Here is a 19717-nt window from a genome sequence, read left to right on the forward strand (position 1 = left end):
ATCAGGATTCTGGTGCCAGGATTCCGACTGCTGTCAGGATTTCGGTGCCGGTATTCTGAACACCGGCATCCTGACTGTAGGGATGGTGACTACATCCCTATTATTTTACCCTATACAATTGAATCAATGTATGAATTTGTAGAACTAAAAAATTATGTTATGTAGGAGAGACATAGAATGCAGAATTAACTCTTTGTTTTTTAAGTAGTGCCTTAAACTGCTCTGCATTAAAAACTCCATAACAAGACTGGATATCCCCACAGATAACCATCATTGACATTCTGGAGTCCTCTGTGGGGGTGGAGGATCTGTCAAAATATACACTCCTGACAGTAGAGGCATTGGAAAAAGAAGGCAAAATGGCAAGGGCCCAATCAAGTTTTAGGGGCAGATGTATTATTATTACTCACTTTTTTCATGCAAAACTTATCTAATTTTATTGTGACAATAATAAGGGGCTTTTCACCTACAGTAAATGTATCAATCTGAAATCAAATTCAAAAAGTGTATGTTCCTGCCATAAGTAGTAAAGTCAAGAAATGGCACCAGCATAAGATCACGAAAACCATCTATAGCAAAGGTGATTAAACTTTAATTATAATGATCCTTTAATCATATGGTGCCACAAGAGGTCCACAGTGCCTTACAAAGTACAAAAACAGAAACAGTGTGAACAAAACCAGGAACGAAAGTGGTATAACATACAGAACATTGCAGAACATGGACATTGTTTATAAACATTGCTGCATCAGCAGTCATAATATTCAAATAAGCAGCAGGGCGGCTGAACCCATAGGTTGGGTGTCATTGTAAGCGGTGAAACAAGAATTTTTTAAACTTACTAAGATATTATTTTGAAAAATAAATTATGGACATGGTACAGAATTATTTTATAGCATAAAGTGGGGACAATAATAAACCAACTGTATAAAAATGACCTGATTTATGGGTCAAAATTACATTTTATATGATTATTTGGGGAAAATATTTTATTGATGCATCTGGATATGGCAAATAACAAACTACAGATATCACGTCATCAGAAAAGTAATTAGTGAGGATAGTGTTAACTTTAGCTAAAATTAGAGTAGATGCATACTGTACAGCCATGGCCAAAAGTTTTGAGAATGACACAAGTATTGACTTTCACAAAGTTTTGCTGCTTCAGTGTTTTTAGACCTTTTTGGCAGATGCTTCTATGGTATACTGAAGTAAAACAGTAAAGCATCCTGAGACCATTCATGTGTGGGGTTGCTTCTCAGCCAAGGGAGTGGGATCATTCACAATTTTGCCTAAGAACACAGCCATGAATAAAGAATGGTACCAAAACATCCTCCAATAGCAACTTCTCCCAACCATCCAAGAACAGTTTGGTGATGAACAATGACTTTTCCAGCATGATGGAGCACCTTGCCATAAGGCAAAAGTGATAACTAAGTGGCTCGGGGAACAAAACATCAAAATTTTGAGTCCATGGCCTGGAAACTCCACAGACCTTAATCCCATTGAGAACTTTTGATCAATCCTCAAGTGGACAAACAAAAATCCACAAATTCTGACAAACTCCAAGCATTGATTACGCAAGAATGGGCTGCAATTAGTCAGTAATGTATGTGGCCCAGAATTTGATTGACAGCATGCCAGGGCGAATTCCAGAGGTCTTGAAAAAGAATGGTCAATACTCCAAATATTGACTGTTTACAAAAAGCTCTAAAAACACTGAAGCAGCAAATTTTGTGAAAACCAATACTTGTATCATTGTCAAAACTTTTGCCCATGGCTGTACGTATCAGATGTTTTGACAAGTGGAGAAAATCTATTCAGTCTTCTGGTACCATATGCTGCCTGTGTTGAGAGAGGGGTAGCAACACAGCCAATTAATTTTCATGATATTCTATCTAACTTACCACTCAGGATGGTGAAAATTAAAGCAATCAAAATTTGAAAATAAAGATAATTTTTTATGCTTGATACATTTGTAAACTATAACTTTTTTTTTTTTAAATTGCAATGTTTACATTGTGTGAAAATTTTGGTGGAAGATCTGTAATGCAGTTTAATACATATCGGGAAAAATAAATTAGCAAGACAACCGTCTGTAAACTTACATTTTTCAAAATGGGCACGATAATAGGCTTAATACATCTGACCCTTAATGTGTTGTATAATGTTTGATGAAAAATTGCAGGCTCTCTCTCCTTTAATATACTACATGAAAATAAATGTCACTATTATTCCATTCATTAGATGAAGTGTACATGCATTAAAGAATGACAGCTTTTATTGATGTATATGGATGCTAGGGACATCCATGTTTAGTTGCTGGTTGGGAAAGTCTCAAACTTTGATATGTGATGTTTAGGGATCGGAGTATGACATACGTGTGTGTTGTCCAGGGAAAGGGCACACATTATTTTCTTAGTCAAAAGTCAAATGTTTGACTCTCTTAGAAAATGCAGTGTTATCGACATATTTGTCATTAACTTTTTTCTGAGTGACAAGCATTGACAGGATAATCAATGCCCTAAAGGAGACATTGCAGCGCTTTTCATATCCATCGTACCTTCGGCGGACTTGGGTGGTGGATTTAAATGGGCAATTATATTCAAAACAAAACATGCCTAGTTTTGTATTGAACATAATTTCTCCTTTAAATTCATATGCTGAACAGCCGAAGACGCATAGTAAATTTAGCCCATCATGTTCATATCTGTATTTTTAACCGATTGCATTATCCTTAGTCTGTACAGCAAATATCAATATATTTTAAGTTTTATGCAGGGGTCTACAGCTAATTATTTGTCTGCCCTTAGATTTCAAACTGGATCGGTTATTATAATAATAAAAATATGTACATTGGCCAACATCATCTACAGTGTAATACAGTAAATTAAAAAATGTACATATTTGAAATAAAAAAAATAACCACAACTATTTTTTTCTTTTCTTTTGTTGCTGTGGGTTTTTTTTTTCCTTTTTTTTTTAATGCAATGTGCCGGCACCTTAACAATTAAATAATCTGGCAATGATCGTAGAACAATAACAAACAAAAATCACTGAAACAAAACAGTGAAGATAAGCATACATGTCTCACAACAGTATATCATCGTATTATCACCATTGCTTTTGAAGCATGCGTTTACTGAGGCAACTGCATTGACAACATATGGTAAAAAATAAATAAATATATGACTTTACTTCATGAAATTACATTCATCCTGAGCTTGCTTGCCTGTGATAGAATGCCCCTGATATACACAACGTTTATTTGGATATTTTTTCCTATCGAATGTCTTTCTTTTATTAGCTACACAAAGGCATGTCTTCCCTTTTATATATATATTTTTTTTCCTTTTTGCTTTAAAAAGAAAAAAAAAGATGAATGATGGCACTGGAAGCTAATACAGAACAGACAGGCCAGTAATCATGCTGCAATAATGTTGTCATGTTTGTCCTTCCCTCATGATCAACAGAAGTGTGGTTGGCAGAGCAGGATTCAGACCTGAGAGCTCCTGTTTTGGAATACACTGAACAGGACAAGAGAGGCTTCTTAACAGAGAGTAAACACAGGATATATCAAGTACACTTTATACAGTTTGTGCTCCGATAGAAAAGTCCTTCTGTACCGTGCAAATTACTAAAGGTCTCCCCATGAAACAAGGGTGATCTCATTTGAAAAACTCAAAATTTCAACTTAGGCAATGTAATAAAAAGAGGCTTTATAGATATTTGTAGGACTTAAAATGCATATGACTCACATTATCTTGACTCAACCATGTAGTAGTAGTATGAATGATAAACTACATAAAATCAGCATTTGCTCAAAAGTTAAAGAAAGTGATTGCTTGGCAGTGTCAGTGTTGGTTTATGTTCCATATTGTAATGTCATTGTGCTGTGATAAAAAATGCTGTGGGTGGTCAACTGTTACTGTTTTCTATATATAAGTAAAATAGAATGGTATTAGATCTAACTATGTTTACTTTCAAAACTACGAAAGGCTGTGGTTTTGGAAAGTCTTCTCATAGACAAGGTGTCCCCTCGACTCTCAGGCCTAGAAGACTTACTCCTTTGGAACGGATTTCTAAGGCTTGCAGTGGTACGCTGCCTATCAAGTTTATCACTTATTGAATAGCTCTTCTTTGTGTGTGCGTACATCACATTGGGCTCCTCTGCAGAATAACTATTTGCTCTTTCAATTTTTGGGAACGATAAGTTATTGAAGAGCGTTCTTGATGTTGAGCTTTCATAGGAAGTTGAACATTTGTTTTTTCCCTCTGCAACAGGATCTTCATTGTCTGAGCTCAGATGACTAAGCTCAGCTTCTCTCTCTGGGTGGCAACAGCTAAGATCTTCTACTTTCTCTCGAATGCATCCTGGAGATGTTGATCTTTCTGCATTAGCCTGTGGAGTATTGTTTACACACCTTGTATCTATACAGTCTGTGATACTTGTGTATTCTGCAGTCTTTACAGGTACACAGAGATTGCTGTAATAACTTCTGGAGGGTGAAAACATGAAACTCTGTGACTTTACTATAGGTGTTTCCTCTAAAACAAAAGGTGTTGTGGCAAGGAAACGACTACTTTTGGAACGTTCTAACGTGTGGTACATGGGATGGTCCACATCCCAGGGATTTTGGCCACATGGCATGTTTGTGTTTTCTGGAAGTGTGTCTGTTGTGCCTTCCTCATAACTAGGATTTCTGCTGCAACTTCTCCCACAATGGGTGGATGAACTACAGCCTCGGCCTGCTGAAGCTGTATCAGCCACTTGATCACTGCAGGCTACATTCATTGAGCTCTCTCCACAGTCAAAACCAAACTGTGCCTCATCCATAGCTGAAACATATATATCTATGCAAGAAGAAGGCCTCCTGGAGTCTGGTGCTACTGACAAAGAGTTCAGTGGGGAAGGAGGTGGTTTGGTATCCTTAGATATGGAGTGGGAGCTAATAGCTCTATGTAGAGTTAATGTTCTTTCCTTAAAAAAACCTTCAATTTTATCCAGTCCATTTTTATCCTTTACATTTGTTGCATAAAATGACTGACTTCTCATTCGAGGCATAATCGTGGGAGATGTAGGAGACAATGGTTCTTCTCCAACAGGGTCTATGATCTCATGCAATTTGTATGTGTTTCCTTCTTGACTGTTAAAACTGCTCTGTCTTACAATATAGGCTGCATCAGTACAATCTGAGGATGTTCTAGATCTTGCTTTGTTTGTCTCTACCTTATCAACTCCAGTGAGTCTTTCCATTGCTGTAGCCATTCTTCCCAGCATCTCCTCAAGTTGAGCTAGTCTTATATCCACCGTTTGTAGGGATGCCTTCATGAAATGTTCCCGTTCATTGACTTCCTCAAGGCGCATGGACATATTTTCCACTCTGAAATAGAAAGTAAAAATATATCACAATTAAAGTAAGTGTAATAAAACATAACATTAATAGCAGTCCAGGCATTTACTTTTTAAAATCCTTTTCACTAATAAGAATCCTACGGAGAATCCGCCTCTTGAGAAAGCCGCCAGGTGCGGAGAAACGCGTTGAGGACACGGGTGTGCCATCCGGTAGTGTGACTCCATCATGTACTGCACGCTGCAGTGTGAAATTTCTGCCTGCCTTTCCTCCAGCGGTTCACATATTGGCTGATTTACAGCGGCTTGACGAGGTACATGTGAGCGGCACAGGTGATCTACATCACGGGATTAGTACCCAGGAGGGTTCAGTCCCTGCTTCGTTCACCGCTCAGGACAGCCGCCACGATTGCGGATGCCGCACAACGCTGACCGCCGGAGCGGTGCAGGGAGACTGAGACCCACATGTCACGTCGCTTAACATCAAGGTAGTAGTCACGGAGACTGCTCTTTACATTTAATCATCGGAGTAGCCTGTCCATTGTAGGATAGTGAGTACTGTTGATCCCCCCCATATATACATCTATTACATCTATTACAGATCAAGCATTGCTCGACCATCAGCAATTTGAAGTTCAGTGCACTGTTATTGCGCCTTGATATAAATGTTGCCTTAAACATCAGTTAGAGGCCGTTTTTGTTACACAGTGTCATTATTACTGTGAACATTCTTTCTACTATTGGATGGGGAGTCTACACTGTGCACAGTTCATTATCTGATCTGCAAAGGAACTTTGACACCCTGCACCATAAGGTATTGGAGGTCATTATCTGCCGGTTGTTTTATGTTTATATTTATTTTTATTTAATACGGATTTTTTGTTATTTTTGTTTAACTAATTAATTAATTAATTATTTTATGTCTATTATATGTTTGTTATATGGTCTTAGGGTTGATCCTATTTAGGGATCATTTATATATTATATGTGTCTATTAATAAATATTAATAAATTTTTAGTGTTCATTGTCTATCTGCTATGTTGGATTAGTGCCATCTATCTATTGTTCTTAGAATCCTACGGAGAACCTTCATTTAGTGTTACATTGTAGTAGAGAGAAAACTGGCCCACACTTGAAGAATTTAAATAAATTGTCACAATTATTAAATAAATTCCTTTTGTCTTCAGTATACTATATTGTATTTGTTTGCACATGTAATACCCTACCTTTGTTGCACTGTTGTTAAAATACAGTTATTTTAAAAACAAACTTATTCTAACTGCAGGGGGATATATCAACCCTAACTAAAATTTTAAGCATAAATAGATTCACAAATAAATTAATATTTGTGAAACATTTACTGGGCGTGCAAGTTTATCAGATTGGAGTGTTGGGAACGACAAGGACGGGCTAGGTCACTGTATTTTGGTACCAATGACAAAAGAAGATATAGAACAGGGTTCTTCAACCTTGGCCCTCCAGCTGCCGTGGAACTACACATCCCAGCATGCACTGCCATAGTTTTAGCTTGCTGTTATATCAAAAAGGTGGCAGTGCATGCTGGGATGTGTAGTTCCACAGCAGCTGGAGGGCCAGGGTTGAAGACCCCTGATATAGAAGGATGGATGTAAAGCAAGGACCTCCACAGTAGTACTTTCTGAAAAACTACAAAATGAAATGCTACACCTGAAACAAAACAGTAACTAGTGAGTGGTTAACAAGATAGTGTAAGAAGAGAGGTTGGTTTTTAGAACTGTGCCAATATTAACTGAGGTGGGGAAAATGTTAAAATAGGAACTGGGGGTGGGTTGAATATTATAGTTAAACTAGTGTAAGACAAGAAACAGGCTAATTAATGGAAAATAGGGAGGAACGGGTGCGCTGTTGGAAGAACTAAAGAGGTGGGTATTAAGTAAAAAGACAAACAAGTATAAAACACCAGAATTATCAGGTGCTAGTACAGAAATTGTTACCTTTTACGTGGATAAACTAAACATATCTTTTAAGTACACATTTGTATGTTTTCTATTGTGTGATCATTTATTATTAAATGTTAAATTATTTCACACGTCTTAATGAATTTTCCGCCATGCCAATACTATTTTTTTTTTAACAAGTACAGTGCCTCACATTGAATTTTCATTAAGTAAAAAGAGGCAGTAACACTATCAAATGTATGGTAACAAATGCTAGTCTACTTTCAAATAACATACACTATAGGTAACCTATAAAAAAATTGTGGTTGTAACTGAAACGTGGCTAGATGAAAGAGAAAAGGGGAGTGTATATATATGTAATACCCTCTTTAAAAGACGATCAGCGGGAGGATAGTTGTAAAAATGGTGACAATGTAGTGTCCTTATGGGAAGATTAATTTAGTGAGAATGAGACCAACAGAGCACTGATTTTGATTTCCTATAAGCCACCTAGCTTCGGATTGTCCATTAAGAATCTAGGGTCCCACCTAGTGCCCAGTAGGTACTGAGGGGACCAGATTACTGTCATTTATTTATTTTTATTTTTTTACAAATGATGGGGCAAAAAAAAATCAAACCAGTATAATTCCTAGGGCCCCATGGAGTCTTAATCAGGCACATTTGGCATAAATGATTATTATTACAAATTGAAAGGGCAGCTTAAAATATTGTTATCATCATTGGTGATTTTAATTATCCAGATACAAATTGGGACAATAGTGGTAAAGAGATGATATCTATTTTACTTTTATAGGTGCCGGAAGAGTTAACTAGACGGGGCTTCTAGAACTGAAACTGTGTAACAGAGGAGGTAAAACGCAGTGACGTGCGGTGAGGTAAATGACAGAGGAGGCACTGGCTAGTCTCAGAGCCAGATTTACAGATACATATATAAACCAGAGGGTTCATGTAGGCATTATACAAAGGTGCAGCAGTGATGGATGTGCGGAAAAGGTAGACAGGGGAGGCAGTGCCTCACCTGCCATAAACTTTTAATACACAGTTTGAATATAAAATGTATTAGCATAATACAAAGATGATATTTATAATATTTCCTTTACATTTTTCTTAGAATTTTTATAGTAAAAACTGTGAAATATAGGCTCTGCTAACAAGCCTCACCTGACTGCACATCAGGCCCGGCGACAGGGGGGTACAAAGGGTACACCCATCCCTGGCCCCGAGGTTCAGAGGGGCCAGATGTTCAGGGGTACAAAATGGGTCTGTGGCACCTAATAGTTATTCATAAAATAAATGGTGCTGCTGCCTGTCCAGCACATGTAGGGAAAATACACTCCTCGGTTTCCGGCTTCGCCCGCCAGTTGGTGTGGTCCAGCATTGAGCAGTATGAGAATTATGTCGCAATGCGTGATGTCATTACGCATGACGCTGTGCCTGGCGCTGCCCCCTCCCCCCTGCTGCTGCGACCCGGTAAGCCGAAGAGAAGCACTGCTCTGCTATAGAGCAAGGAGTAAAAAGCAAACACCACCCGCCGGGCACAGTGACAGTACAGAACCACCCAGCAGTCTCCCTCTTCAGACACTCTCCCTGGATAGCAGTCCCACCCATGAGTCACTGTGACTGACACTGACTGACAATGCAGCACAGCAGCCTGAGTGAGCCTGCACCGAAAGACTGTTTGTCGGTCTAAATGCAGTGAGATATATGTGTATACATATATATATAAGTATATATATATATATATATATATATACAGTCAGGTGCATAAATATTGGGACATTGACAGAATTTTCATATTTTGGCCTCTATTCACCACCACATTGGCTTTGAAATGAAACAAACAAGATGTGCTATAACTGCAGACTTTCAGATTTAATTTGAGGGTAATTACATCCAAATCAGGTGAACGGTGTAGGTATTACAACGGTTTCTATATGTGGCTCCCACTTTGTTTACAGAATTGGACTTGCTCACTGGGATATTGCCAGGATCCTCTGCCAGTCTGAGTATGCTGGGACATTGTTTAGAGGCATCTGGCTCTCTGCGCCAACTTCCGCACATACAATCGGCATCGCTTGTGTCACAATCAGTCAGCAATACTCACAGCAAGTGCAGAGAAATGGGTACCTCTAAACATGGTCCAGGGATACACGGACTGGCAGTGGGTCCCGGCAATAACCCAGTGAGAGTCGGATTCTACAGTTTTGTACGTAGCCGGGAAGCCAACGGACGGAATCCCGTCCGTCAGCTTCTTGACTGTCTAATCCCAGCAAGGCACTAATGACAGGCATCAAGATCCCAACGCCTATCATTTTACCTACGCCGTGAGCCCAACACCCAGCATCCCGATCGAAGGTAAGCCAGGTGCTGGGTGCGGACAGCCGCGGGGTGGGGAGTGTTAATTTAGGGGCTCCCGGGGGAGATTTAAGGTTAGGCTAGGGGAGGAGGGGGTTAGGGTTAGTCACCCCTGGTGGGGAGGTTAGGGTTAGACACCCAACCCGGGAGACTTAGGTTTAGGCAGCGGGGAAAGGGGGGGTTAGGTTTAGGCACTTAGAGGGGGGATTAGGGTTAGGCACTAGGGGGGGGTTAGGGTCAGGCACCCCTAAGGGAGGGTTAGGGGAGTGAAAAGATTTGGGTTATGCGGCCGCAGTAAATCATACCGATCCCGGTTTCACCATCAGCAATGGATTCTTTACTGTAAAAGTATTTAAGTTGCAATTAGACTGCAGCTGCATTCATTATGTACTTGGACCTACAGTAAATGCAGATTTTGCCTGTATGCATAATACAGTCAGAGACAAAACTAGAAATGAGAATAACTCAGGAGTGCTTGTTTCATACAATTATGAAACCAGTAAACATTTTAACCAAGCAACAAAGGTATCGACGATATAAACGTCAACAATGTAAGTTTGACAATGTAAAGATCAATATACAATAGGTCGACAGGTACAAAAGGTCGACTGACAAAAGATCGACAAGGTTAAACGGTTTATAGGTTCAGATAGTTGATGGTAGACAAAAAAATGCTTAACATGTTTAAAGTGAGGGTTAGGGCTAAGCTGCTGGTGGGGACAGTTAGGGTTAGGTACTAGGGGTAAGGTTAGGGGTTAGGCATCTGGGGGATGGTTAGGGTTAGGCACCAGGGGCCCGGGGGTGGGTTAGGATTAGGCACTAGGGGGTTGGTTAGATTTAGGGTTAAACAAAATAAAAATGTGTCAACCAATTAAACCTTTTGTCCCTGTTTATTCCCTGCACAGTCAACCTTTTGTACCTGTCGGCCTATTGCATGTCAATCATTTGGTGTTGACCCATTGACTGTCAACCTTTACATTGTCAATCTTTTGTACCACACCTGTAACAAATATGACTAAAAGATTTCTTAAGGTGGGTACCCACCTGAAAGATATATCTGCAGATCAAGTGATCTGCAGAAATATCTTTAGATGATGGTCGTTCATACACACTGGGCCATCATCTATCCAGCAGCTGCGGGTCCCACTGGCAGGGAGGCGGGTCTTTTCATCGGCTGTGCAGCACAGCCAATGCGATATGTCTGTGCTTGACGCGGTTCACAGACATATCGCTGGTACACACTGGCCTGTGGCCAGCAGATATATTGGGCGATGAATTGATCGGCCAATATATCGGTCAGTGTGTACACAGCATTAGCTACATATTGTGAGAGATTAGCAGTAGAATAATGTAATGTATAGAGAAAAGAAGAAAAGTAGTAACATGATTAAAACATTTAAAATGTAACATACAAAGTTGGAGCATGGGTTCCTAAATAAGTTGAGCTCTAGAACAAATTTGATAAGGGAGTAAAAGTTCAGGGGTAATGTTAGAAAATACTATCTTACTAAATGATCAATAGACTCCCAGCAAATATAGTGAAAACAATAATCTACACTGTAATTTAAACATTCATTTAATAAGCACAGGCCTGTTCTGAAACAAAAATAAGTAAAATGAGCAGAGTAGAGGAACACGTTTGTCATTATCTGCCATTAAATTTCCATATTTTCTATCCTTGACAGTCTCTCATCACAATCAATTCCCATTGTTGTTCATTTTCCAGGTTTTCAAAAATGTTACCTGAAAGGTAAATTGACATTCAAGTCCTTTAAGTCTACACCCAATTCAGCATTGTTGCCAATGACATAGCAATAGGCAGGAACAAACCAGTATACAGGTATGGTGAGCTGTAACAGAATGCAGAAGCTGTAGCAGAATGCAGGCAGAGGTAATGAAGTCCAGCTGGCAGGTACTGTATACAGGTATGGTGAGCTGTAACAGAATGCAGGTATGATGAACTGTAACTGAATGCAGGTATGATGAGCTATAACTGAATGCAGGTATGATGAGCTGTAACTGAATGCAGGTTTGATGAGTTGTAACTGATGCAGGCAGTGGTAGTGAAGTCCAGCTGGGAGTGAAATGAAGCAAGGTGCAGGGAAACAGCAGGCTCAGGTACTCAGGCAGGTAAGAAGGTATATGGAGGATGCAGGGTAAGTCCAGCAGGTTGGAGCAGGCAAGGTTCAGGCTAGTAGCGCTTCCAAGGAGGCAGGTAAGGCACAGGTACTCTCCCTCAGCTGCAGCTGAGAAACACGTTGCACTGGCAAAGGAAGGAAGGCTCTGGACCTTCCTAAATACTCAGTGCCGCGCTGTGACTGGCTGGAAAGAACACATGACTCAACAGGATTGGACAGCTTAAATCACATGGCCGCAGGCAAGATGGCAGTGCCCATGCCAATTGGAACGGAAGCACCGCCAGACCTCACCAGGCCTAGTGACAATGTGCCCGCACAGAACCACGCGCAGCCAATGCCTCTCCCCAAACACCAGCACCGCTGCCAGAGACCCCACGCCACAATGACCTCACAGGTAATACCCGGTGACCACCATGCCGAGAAACCCTGGCCGTGACAAAGAGTACATGGAACACCACTGGTTGCCGCTTGGTTACTCTGTATACAGTTAGGGCATCTGAGAATCTCAATCAATTAAATATAAGTGGTAAAAATAATTCTATTGTGGTCACTGGTCCCTATTAATGAGGTTTTTTTTTTCCATATGGCATAGCTCAAAAATAAGAGGCCAATCATGACCTATAGTAATATACATTTAGACTTGATAAAAAATTACAAGAGAAAGAAATAATACATCTAAAAACATTTTGGATACAAATGGCAAGCATAACACTCTATGAACGGTATTCAATTGTTATAGCGCGCCCAATCTCCCATCTAAAGGGACGAGAGATCGTGGGGCGCTATTCAATTGTTGCAGATTTTTGTGCTGATCACGCCCATAGTGGTCGGGTTTAGCTGCGTAACACAGCAACCCGCGACCAAAGTGCTGGGCGCGATCGAGAAAAGTGCAATTTCAGCACACAAACAGGTCACTTTTCGCCCATTTCAGCTCAAACCTCCCTGGGGCTGCAAGCTGAAATGGTGCCACGGCAGCTGATCACACCCGACAGGAGAAACAATTGAATAGCTCCTGTCGGGCACGTAGGGGTGCCATACAATTCAATACCACCCTATATTTCTAATATTATTTACTGTTAGAGCAGAAAATGCCAGTTTATAGTGACAAATACTTCTCAAGTAATGATAACACAACAAATCATTTTCACCTTTCTGCAGTGACTCGAATTCTTTCATCATTGGAAGAATTAAACCGATCATCTTTTTCTCTGAAATATTCTTCTATGCACTGTTCTTCAAAATCGTGCACTTTCTTAAGTTCATCCTCTGTTATAAATAATTCTATTCAGGGAAAAACACAAAGTCTATTGTTGGTATTTATAAACATTTTAATAAAAATGTTATTTAGCTAACATGCCCATTTTTTAAGCTAAACTTATTACACATTTTTAAATGCAGAAAAATAGCAATAATTTAAGTAAATGTGTACACTATTTTATATATAAATAATTTGCTATTAAACTACACACGGAGCGATCCGGTGGCCGACCGCCCTATATGTCGGCACCCCCTTCCCTTACCGGCATAGCGCTGCATAGGATAGTTTGTTGATCCTCCAGATCAATTGAACAAGCAGAAAGATTTGGAGGAGTGACGGACAACTCCACGGGAGCGCGCAGTGGACGATATCATGCCCACACACATAACGATATAGTGGCGATATCGTTCAAAACTGTCGGATCGGCCGCTATATCCAGGGCCGGCTATAGCAGTGCTCGACCAGTGCAGTCGAACAGGGGCGCCACCCATAGAGTGCGCATCCTTCCCCAACATCCCGATTTTAGCGGGACAGTACTGTGGCTCACGGGTGGTCAAATCGGGAGGTTGGGGACCCCCACCGCCACAGCTGAGCGGTGGTGCTGGAGCATGAATGGATGCTGCGTGCATGCGCGCGGCATTCATTCGGTGACAGGAGAAGGGCTGGAGGAAGCCCAGCTAGTGAGGCTCCCCCCAGCCTGACATTATTTGGAGGCGTGCCCCCAATTTCCACGCGCGATGATGAAGCGCTCTGTAAAGAGACGGCACAGGGTGCTCCGACCCCTGGAGCCGGCCCTGGCTATATTGCGCCATGTGTGGGGGCCTTTAATCATTAAACTCTCTCATTAGTTACTGAATGACATACAAACTAACAATGCATATCCCAGTGTATTCCCATTAGCCTGAGCTCAGCTTTGGCTATGCCTCACACTTGTCAAAATGTAAAGGCGGACTTATACTGTAATCAGGGCTGGCTCTGGGGGTGTTCGACCTGAGTGGTCGAACAGGGGTGCCACCCATAGAGGGCGCACCCTTCACCAGCATCCCAATTTCAGTGGGACAGTGGATCGAAGTGGCCCGCGGGTTATCAAATCGGGGGGTTGGGGACCCCCACCACCGCAGCTGTGCGGCGGTGCCGGGACCCCGGAGTCTGAATGGATGCTGCATGCATGCATGCAGCATCCATTCAGTGCCGTGAGAGGGCTGGGGGAAGCCCAGCTACTGAGGCTCCCCTCAGCCTGACGTTATGCCATGCGGGCACGCCCCTCAGATAACGTCACGTAAGGAGGCGTGACCTATTGTAATTAGGCAATTTTGGTCGCGCACGGCACAGAGCCCTGGAGCCAGCCCTGACTGTAATGAGAAATGAATAAACGATCTTACAATGCCGGTGTTGCAAACTGATATCCAAATATATAGTATAATGTATTAATCAGCCAATTTCATGGAAAACCATAAGACATAGATACACCTTTAATTTAGACCTTATTTTGATAAGAGCATGAAAAATGTGCCTGATTTAGAGTTTGTTGAAAAACGTGACATGTAAATAACAGGAAAAATTAATTTGGACACATATTTTAGGATATCATAGCTCCCAACATTGTAAATCAGGGTGGGGCTTAGTTGCCTCATAGTGGGAATGGTCTGACCCCCGGTGGTCATTATTACCAGAAAAACTTAATATTTTTATGACACATGCTGTGGAGACACCTGTCCCATCTGTATGGGTTAGTGGAATACCTACCAACCCCCCCACAAAACGGGACAGTGGGATAATGCCAGAAAACCTGGACTGTCCCACCGAAATTGGTATGGTTAGGAGGTATGAGACACGTGTAAGATGAAATTAGACGTATTAAAAAGGGGTATGGTATGTGTGTTTTCATGCACTAACTGTACTGGTCTTGGACATGAACCACACTATCTGATTCTCCAAATTACAAGGCCAAATCACCTGCATAGGCAATGTGACAACCACTTGATTGTCCTTGCATCTGGTTCAGTTTACAAGCCAGCGGTTTCATATAATCAGCATGCAGTTTACTATAATCCACATAAGTTTCCATCTTTTAAAGCTGCAATGCTCTATGCAATCTTAAACACATTGCAGTTTAATAAAATACAGTTTGCATAAAGCATACAAAGCCGCACTTTAATACCTCCCAGCCTAAGTTTTTAGGAGTACAAGCAGAATTCATGGTGCAAGATAACACAACAGGGCTAAGATTTGCGCACATGACGTAATTACATCGCACATATGGTGTGGGGCCGGCAGCATTGGGGTAGTGACCTGAGGACGCTCTGACCGAGTGCAGGGTGGCTGTCTAGAGCCTCTAATATACGCTCCGGTGGCACTACAGTAGCGATCCTGGCAGCAGGGTGCCATTCTAGGCACCCAGCTAGCCAGAAGCAAGGGCTATGGGGCAGTGATGGTGCCACCAACAGAGTCCTGCACTCTGTGTGGCGGCATCAGTTGCACACCCCTAATTACATCCCTGATATATAGACACTTGGGTGATCCAGTTCACTCCTAGCACAATGTGTTCTGAGGCAGAGGATAAGTGGTAAGAAATAAGTTTACTTAAAGATAATTAGTTCCGAGCATAGGTCTCTTGCACACCTCCCAACTGTCCCGCATCCAGCGGGACAGTCCCGTTTTTCTGGGACTGTCCCACCTGCGGGCCGCAGTGTCCCATGGTGGGGGGGGGGGGGAAATAGGACCATTCTCTATCAATCAACTTAACTACTGTAAAATTTATATTTATCTAAATAAATATAACTTTATTAAAATCTGCATCCTCACCATTAATCATACTAGACAAGCCTCCCACATTTTGTGCACTTCACAGTGAAGTGGGTGGGGCCATGCTAAAGGCCCTGCCGCACTGCACAATGCAGTGAAACCTAGCGGAGATGGGCAGTTATGATGACATTTACGGCACAAGATCCCCTCCATATTTTACTCTGGGACCTCCTAATCCAAGATCTTCTAGAAACTCGGCAGCTACATTATTACGTTAATGATAATTCCATGAATAAAGGTTGGTAGTGCCATGGATATTTCCCCCAGCGCATTCCTTGCCTATGCTTAAATCTCCCATCTTTTGAAATGTGAAAACTTAACATCCATTTCTGTGATAGGGAATTTACTTTACCCATAAAATACAAACTATGCTTCTAATGTTGCCAATTGCAGTAAAACAGTTATATGGCCCTACAGTACTTTCGCTAACTCTGCTAAGTGACATGCATCAATATCCTAAGTCTGAGGAAATAGGTATTCTGCATTTAAGATTTCCAGTTCATGTATTGTCTTGGAAAGGAGAAGACACAGAGAAGCCCTACCTGTTCTGTTCCTTATGTACAAGTCTATTGTGTATATTGTCCTTGTAAAACATCAAAACTATCCCTCTAAAGCATGGTCAGACTGTATTCCAGACAGCACAGAAGAAAAGCGCAGACAGTGAAGACAAGGTCAGAATGGCAATTAACTTAGAGATTTTATTCTCACTGTGCCATGTGTGACACCTGGCATTCAGCGTCGGCACAACTGTAGTCCCTTAACTGAAAAGGGATTCTTTGTCTCTGAGTATTATTCAATTTACTGATGTGTGATGACAAAATGATTAAAGCTACTCTATCTTCTGTTCTAACCTATTATTTTTTAGGCTTCTTAACCTTTTTGCAAAAATAATATTTCTGTGCTATGGAGCATTGACTAGTACACAATGTTCTATGTGCTGCAAACACAAATTAAAACCATGAAAAGCTGCCTTCTATTTAAATATGAACTGAAAGTAATACTATTTTTATCAGTTTACTGCATAATATGAATTCTACATTTGTTTTTCTTCACTTAAAGCAGAACTACCATTTCCACTTGTTCATTGCTTAGGTAAAACTTCAGCCTACTGCCCCCAAACCACCACCAATACCCACTTCTCAGCACCTGAGGGGAAAGTGTGGTCATAACTATAAGTTCCACAGCCGCCACCTACATTATGGGCCTGATTCAGAGCTGCTCGCTAGATGCGATCGCTCGCACGATGTGTATGCAAATTGCATAGGCAGTGCTCCCGCACAGCAATGCAATAGCAAGCTCTGTATTTCTTAGACAGCGCTCACATAGTGTATGCAGACACCCTCCAGCCTGTTTTAAGACGCCCACTTGTGCACGTCATGTCCAGGAAGTGTATGCAACCATCGGTACATCGGATGCTATCGCAGCACTTGAGGTTGACCATACCCTACCGCAAGCACTGCGAGCATTTCAGTGTAAAAACAAGCCAGGTGACGTGTACTATGATGTGGTCTTATAATTATGCACACCTCTAAAACGCCATTGAGATGCTCAGGCGCACCTGCGTTTGCACCTCCACTCCCCCGTTTTTTAATGGCCAGCCCCTGTTACCACCTACAAACGGCTTCCCCTGTCACTCACTATGCTGGGCTGTCTATGTGCAGCGAGCTGATGCATTGTGAACCTTCGCTAAGGTATGCACATGCGCAATGCGATGCGTGCGCGCAATGCATGCAATCGACAGCAGCGAGAGTATGCATCTTAGCGAGCGGGTCTGAATCAGGCCCAATGTTCCTTAATTCTGAGATACAGTAGGCAGATTCAGTGGTGCCCCCCAGATGCCTGTGGCCTAGGCAGCTGCCTATAGCTGCCTAATGGTAGAGCTGGCCCTGAGTCAGGGGCGTATTTATAATGGGTGCAAGGTGTGTGGTGCACACGGGCCCTTGGGTCCAGGGGGGCCCACACACTGCACACCCTGCACCCTGCTGCAGAAATCAGCCATTTCCCTGGTGATTAGCGCATGCGCAGTAGAGATGTCCCGGGAATGCAGCGTGGTTGCCATGTTCCCAGAGACCTGCGCATGCCAGAGTCTACTGTGCCACTGGAGAGGATGGGGCCCGATCGGAGCATGCACACAGGCCCCCTCCTCTCTTAAAGCGCCTCTGCCCTGAGTGCTATCATGCTGCACTGTAATAAAATTAAAGCAGTTGGACACTTCAGGGGGCGGAGCCAGGCTCCTATGTCATTATGCATAATTTAGCATTGTCCCCTCCATATGGAGCCACGATTCACGGCAATTATCTCCCCATCTTGCCCACTTCACTAGGAAGAGGGTGGGATTTGAGAGATCCAGACACTCTTCTGGGGTTGCAGGGGGCTACCTGAAAATTCGGGAGCCTCCCGCATCTTCCAGGAGAGTAGATAAGTATGTGCTGTATATTTATTACAGAGGCGTGCTCTGCGCAGCCTCTGTTCTGGCGGGCACTAGGAACTAGTGCTGCTCTCTCCAGGGGTCTGACCTTCGACATGTGCTACTGCGCATGCGTGGCTACACCGCACTTCTTTCTCCTGTGGTATTCTCAGGGGTGGATTGGACCACCTGGAAAGTTGGAAAGTTCCTGCTGGGCTGGTTCCATTCTCCCCTCTGCCTGGTCAGCTCACCCTGCCTGATTTATAAGTTGCCAGCCCGGCTGCCGTGCTTCCTGAATTTGTGTTCCGCTGTGGAACACAAACCGGTAGCTGCCATCTGCTCTGGCCAGCTCCTGGGAGCAGAGCAGCAGGATAGCATTGGAGGGATGCCCGCATTACCATTATCTATTAATGGCTATACCATTTCATAGGCACAGCACACTGCTGCATATGCACAGTGTTTCATGGGAGTTGTAGTGCTCTTTCCAATAAATGGTGTGCTAGTCTGTGGCTTATGAAACTCCATTTTCCCGAAACGGAGGCGTGTTGCTGCCATTGGGGGGTAGAGAAGAGGCCAGGATCTCCGTCTGCTGACGGAGATGTCCTGGCTTCTTTCTCTTATATGTTCTCGCATATTATCCGATGCTACATTGTACAACTCAGCTCAGATAAGTAATGCATGCAGGGGGCGTGATGTCTCCTGCTGCATTACCGTAATTGCAAGAATGGAATTGCAAAGCTGCTTGTGTGCATCTTTGCAATTCTGTCCTAAGCTGAATCAGGCCCATAGAGTGGGAATAGTAACCTGTGGCGAGCAAAGCAAACCCGCAAGAGTATAAATTTCTACTATTGGTAACCAGATACTACAGTTGAGATAAAATAACATCGCTGTAAGGGCATGGAACGGCACTTCTGCCCTCATTCCACGTCATGTCCAGTACATTCAGTGAAGGGGATCTATACACAACCATCTCACTACACAGTAGACGATCTGATGTGCACAGCCCTTTTTATGTAAGCCTTCTGCTCAGGATCACTTTAGAAAATGTGATTATATCACACTCCATTCAGCTCTGTCCTTTTCTGCTACATCTATCACCCTCTGCTACACATTGTCCTTTTATCCTCCTCTATCACCATCTGTTACACATTATCCTCCTCTGCTACACACTATCCTCCTCTGCTACATCTATCACCCTCTGTTACACATTATCCTCCTCTGCTACACACTATCCTCCTCTGCTACACATTATCCTCCTCTGCTACACACTATCCTCCTCTGCTACAACTATCACCCTCTGTTACACATTATCCTCCTCTGCTACACACTATCCTCCTCTGCTACACACTATCCTCCTCTGCTCCATCTATCACCCTCTGTTACACATTATCCTCCTCTGCTGCGCACTATCCTCCTCTGCTACAACTATCACCTTCTGTTACACATTATCCTCCTCTGGTACA

General features: G+C 42.4%; 1 protein-coding gene across 2 annotated transcripts in view; it reads right to left on the bottom strand.

Moving 5' to 3' along the window:
- Positions 1-1731: 1731 nt before the first annotated feature.
- Positions 1732-19717, bottom strand: part of TRPM3 (transient receptor potential cation channel subfamily M member 3) — a 212994-nt gene continuing 195008 nt past the window's right edge. For both annotated transcript variants that reach the window (XM_088475711.1, XM_088475710.1), the window contains 2 exons: positions 12933-13065; positions 1732-5384 (listed from right to left, as the gene is read on the bottom strand). In XM_088475711.1, the coding sequence (XP_088331837.1) occupies positions 3968-5384; positions 12933-13065 (1550 nt within the window). In that variant the 3' untranslated portion in view covers positions 1732-3967. The remainder of the gene's footprint in view (positions 5385-12932; positions 13066-19717) is intronic.

The sequence above is a fragment of the Taudactylus pleione genome, unplaced genomic scaffold (assembly GCF_031769625.1).
Source record: "Taudactylus pleione unplaced genomic scaffold, aTauple2 ptg000177l, whole genome shotgun sequence".
In the NCBI taxonomy this organism is placed as follows: domain Eukaryota; kingdom Metazoa; phylum Chordata; class Amphibia; order Anura; family Myobatrachidae; genus Taudactylus; species Taudactylus pleione.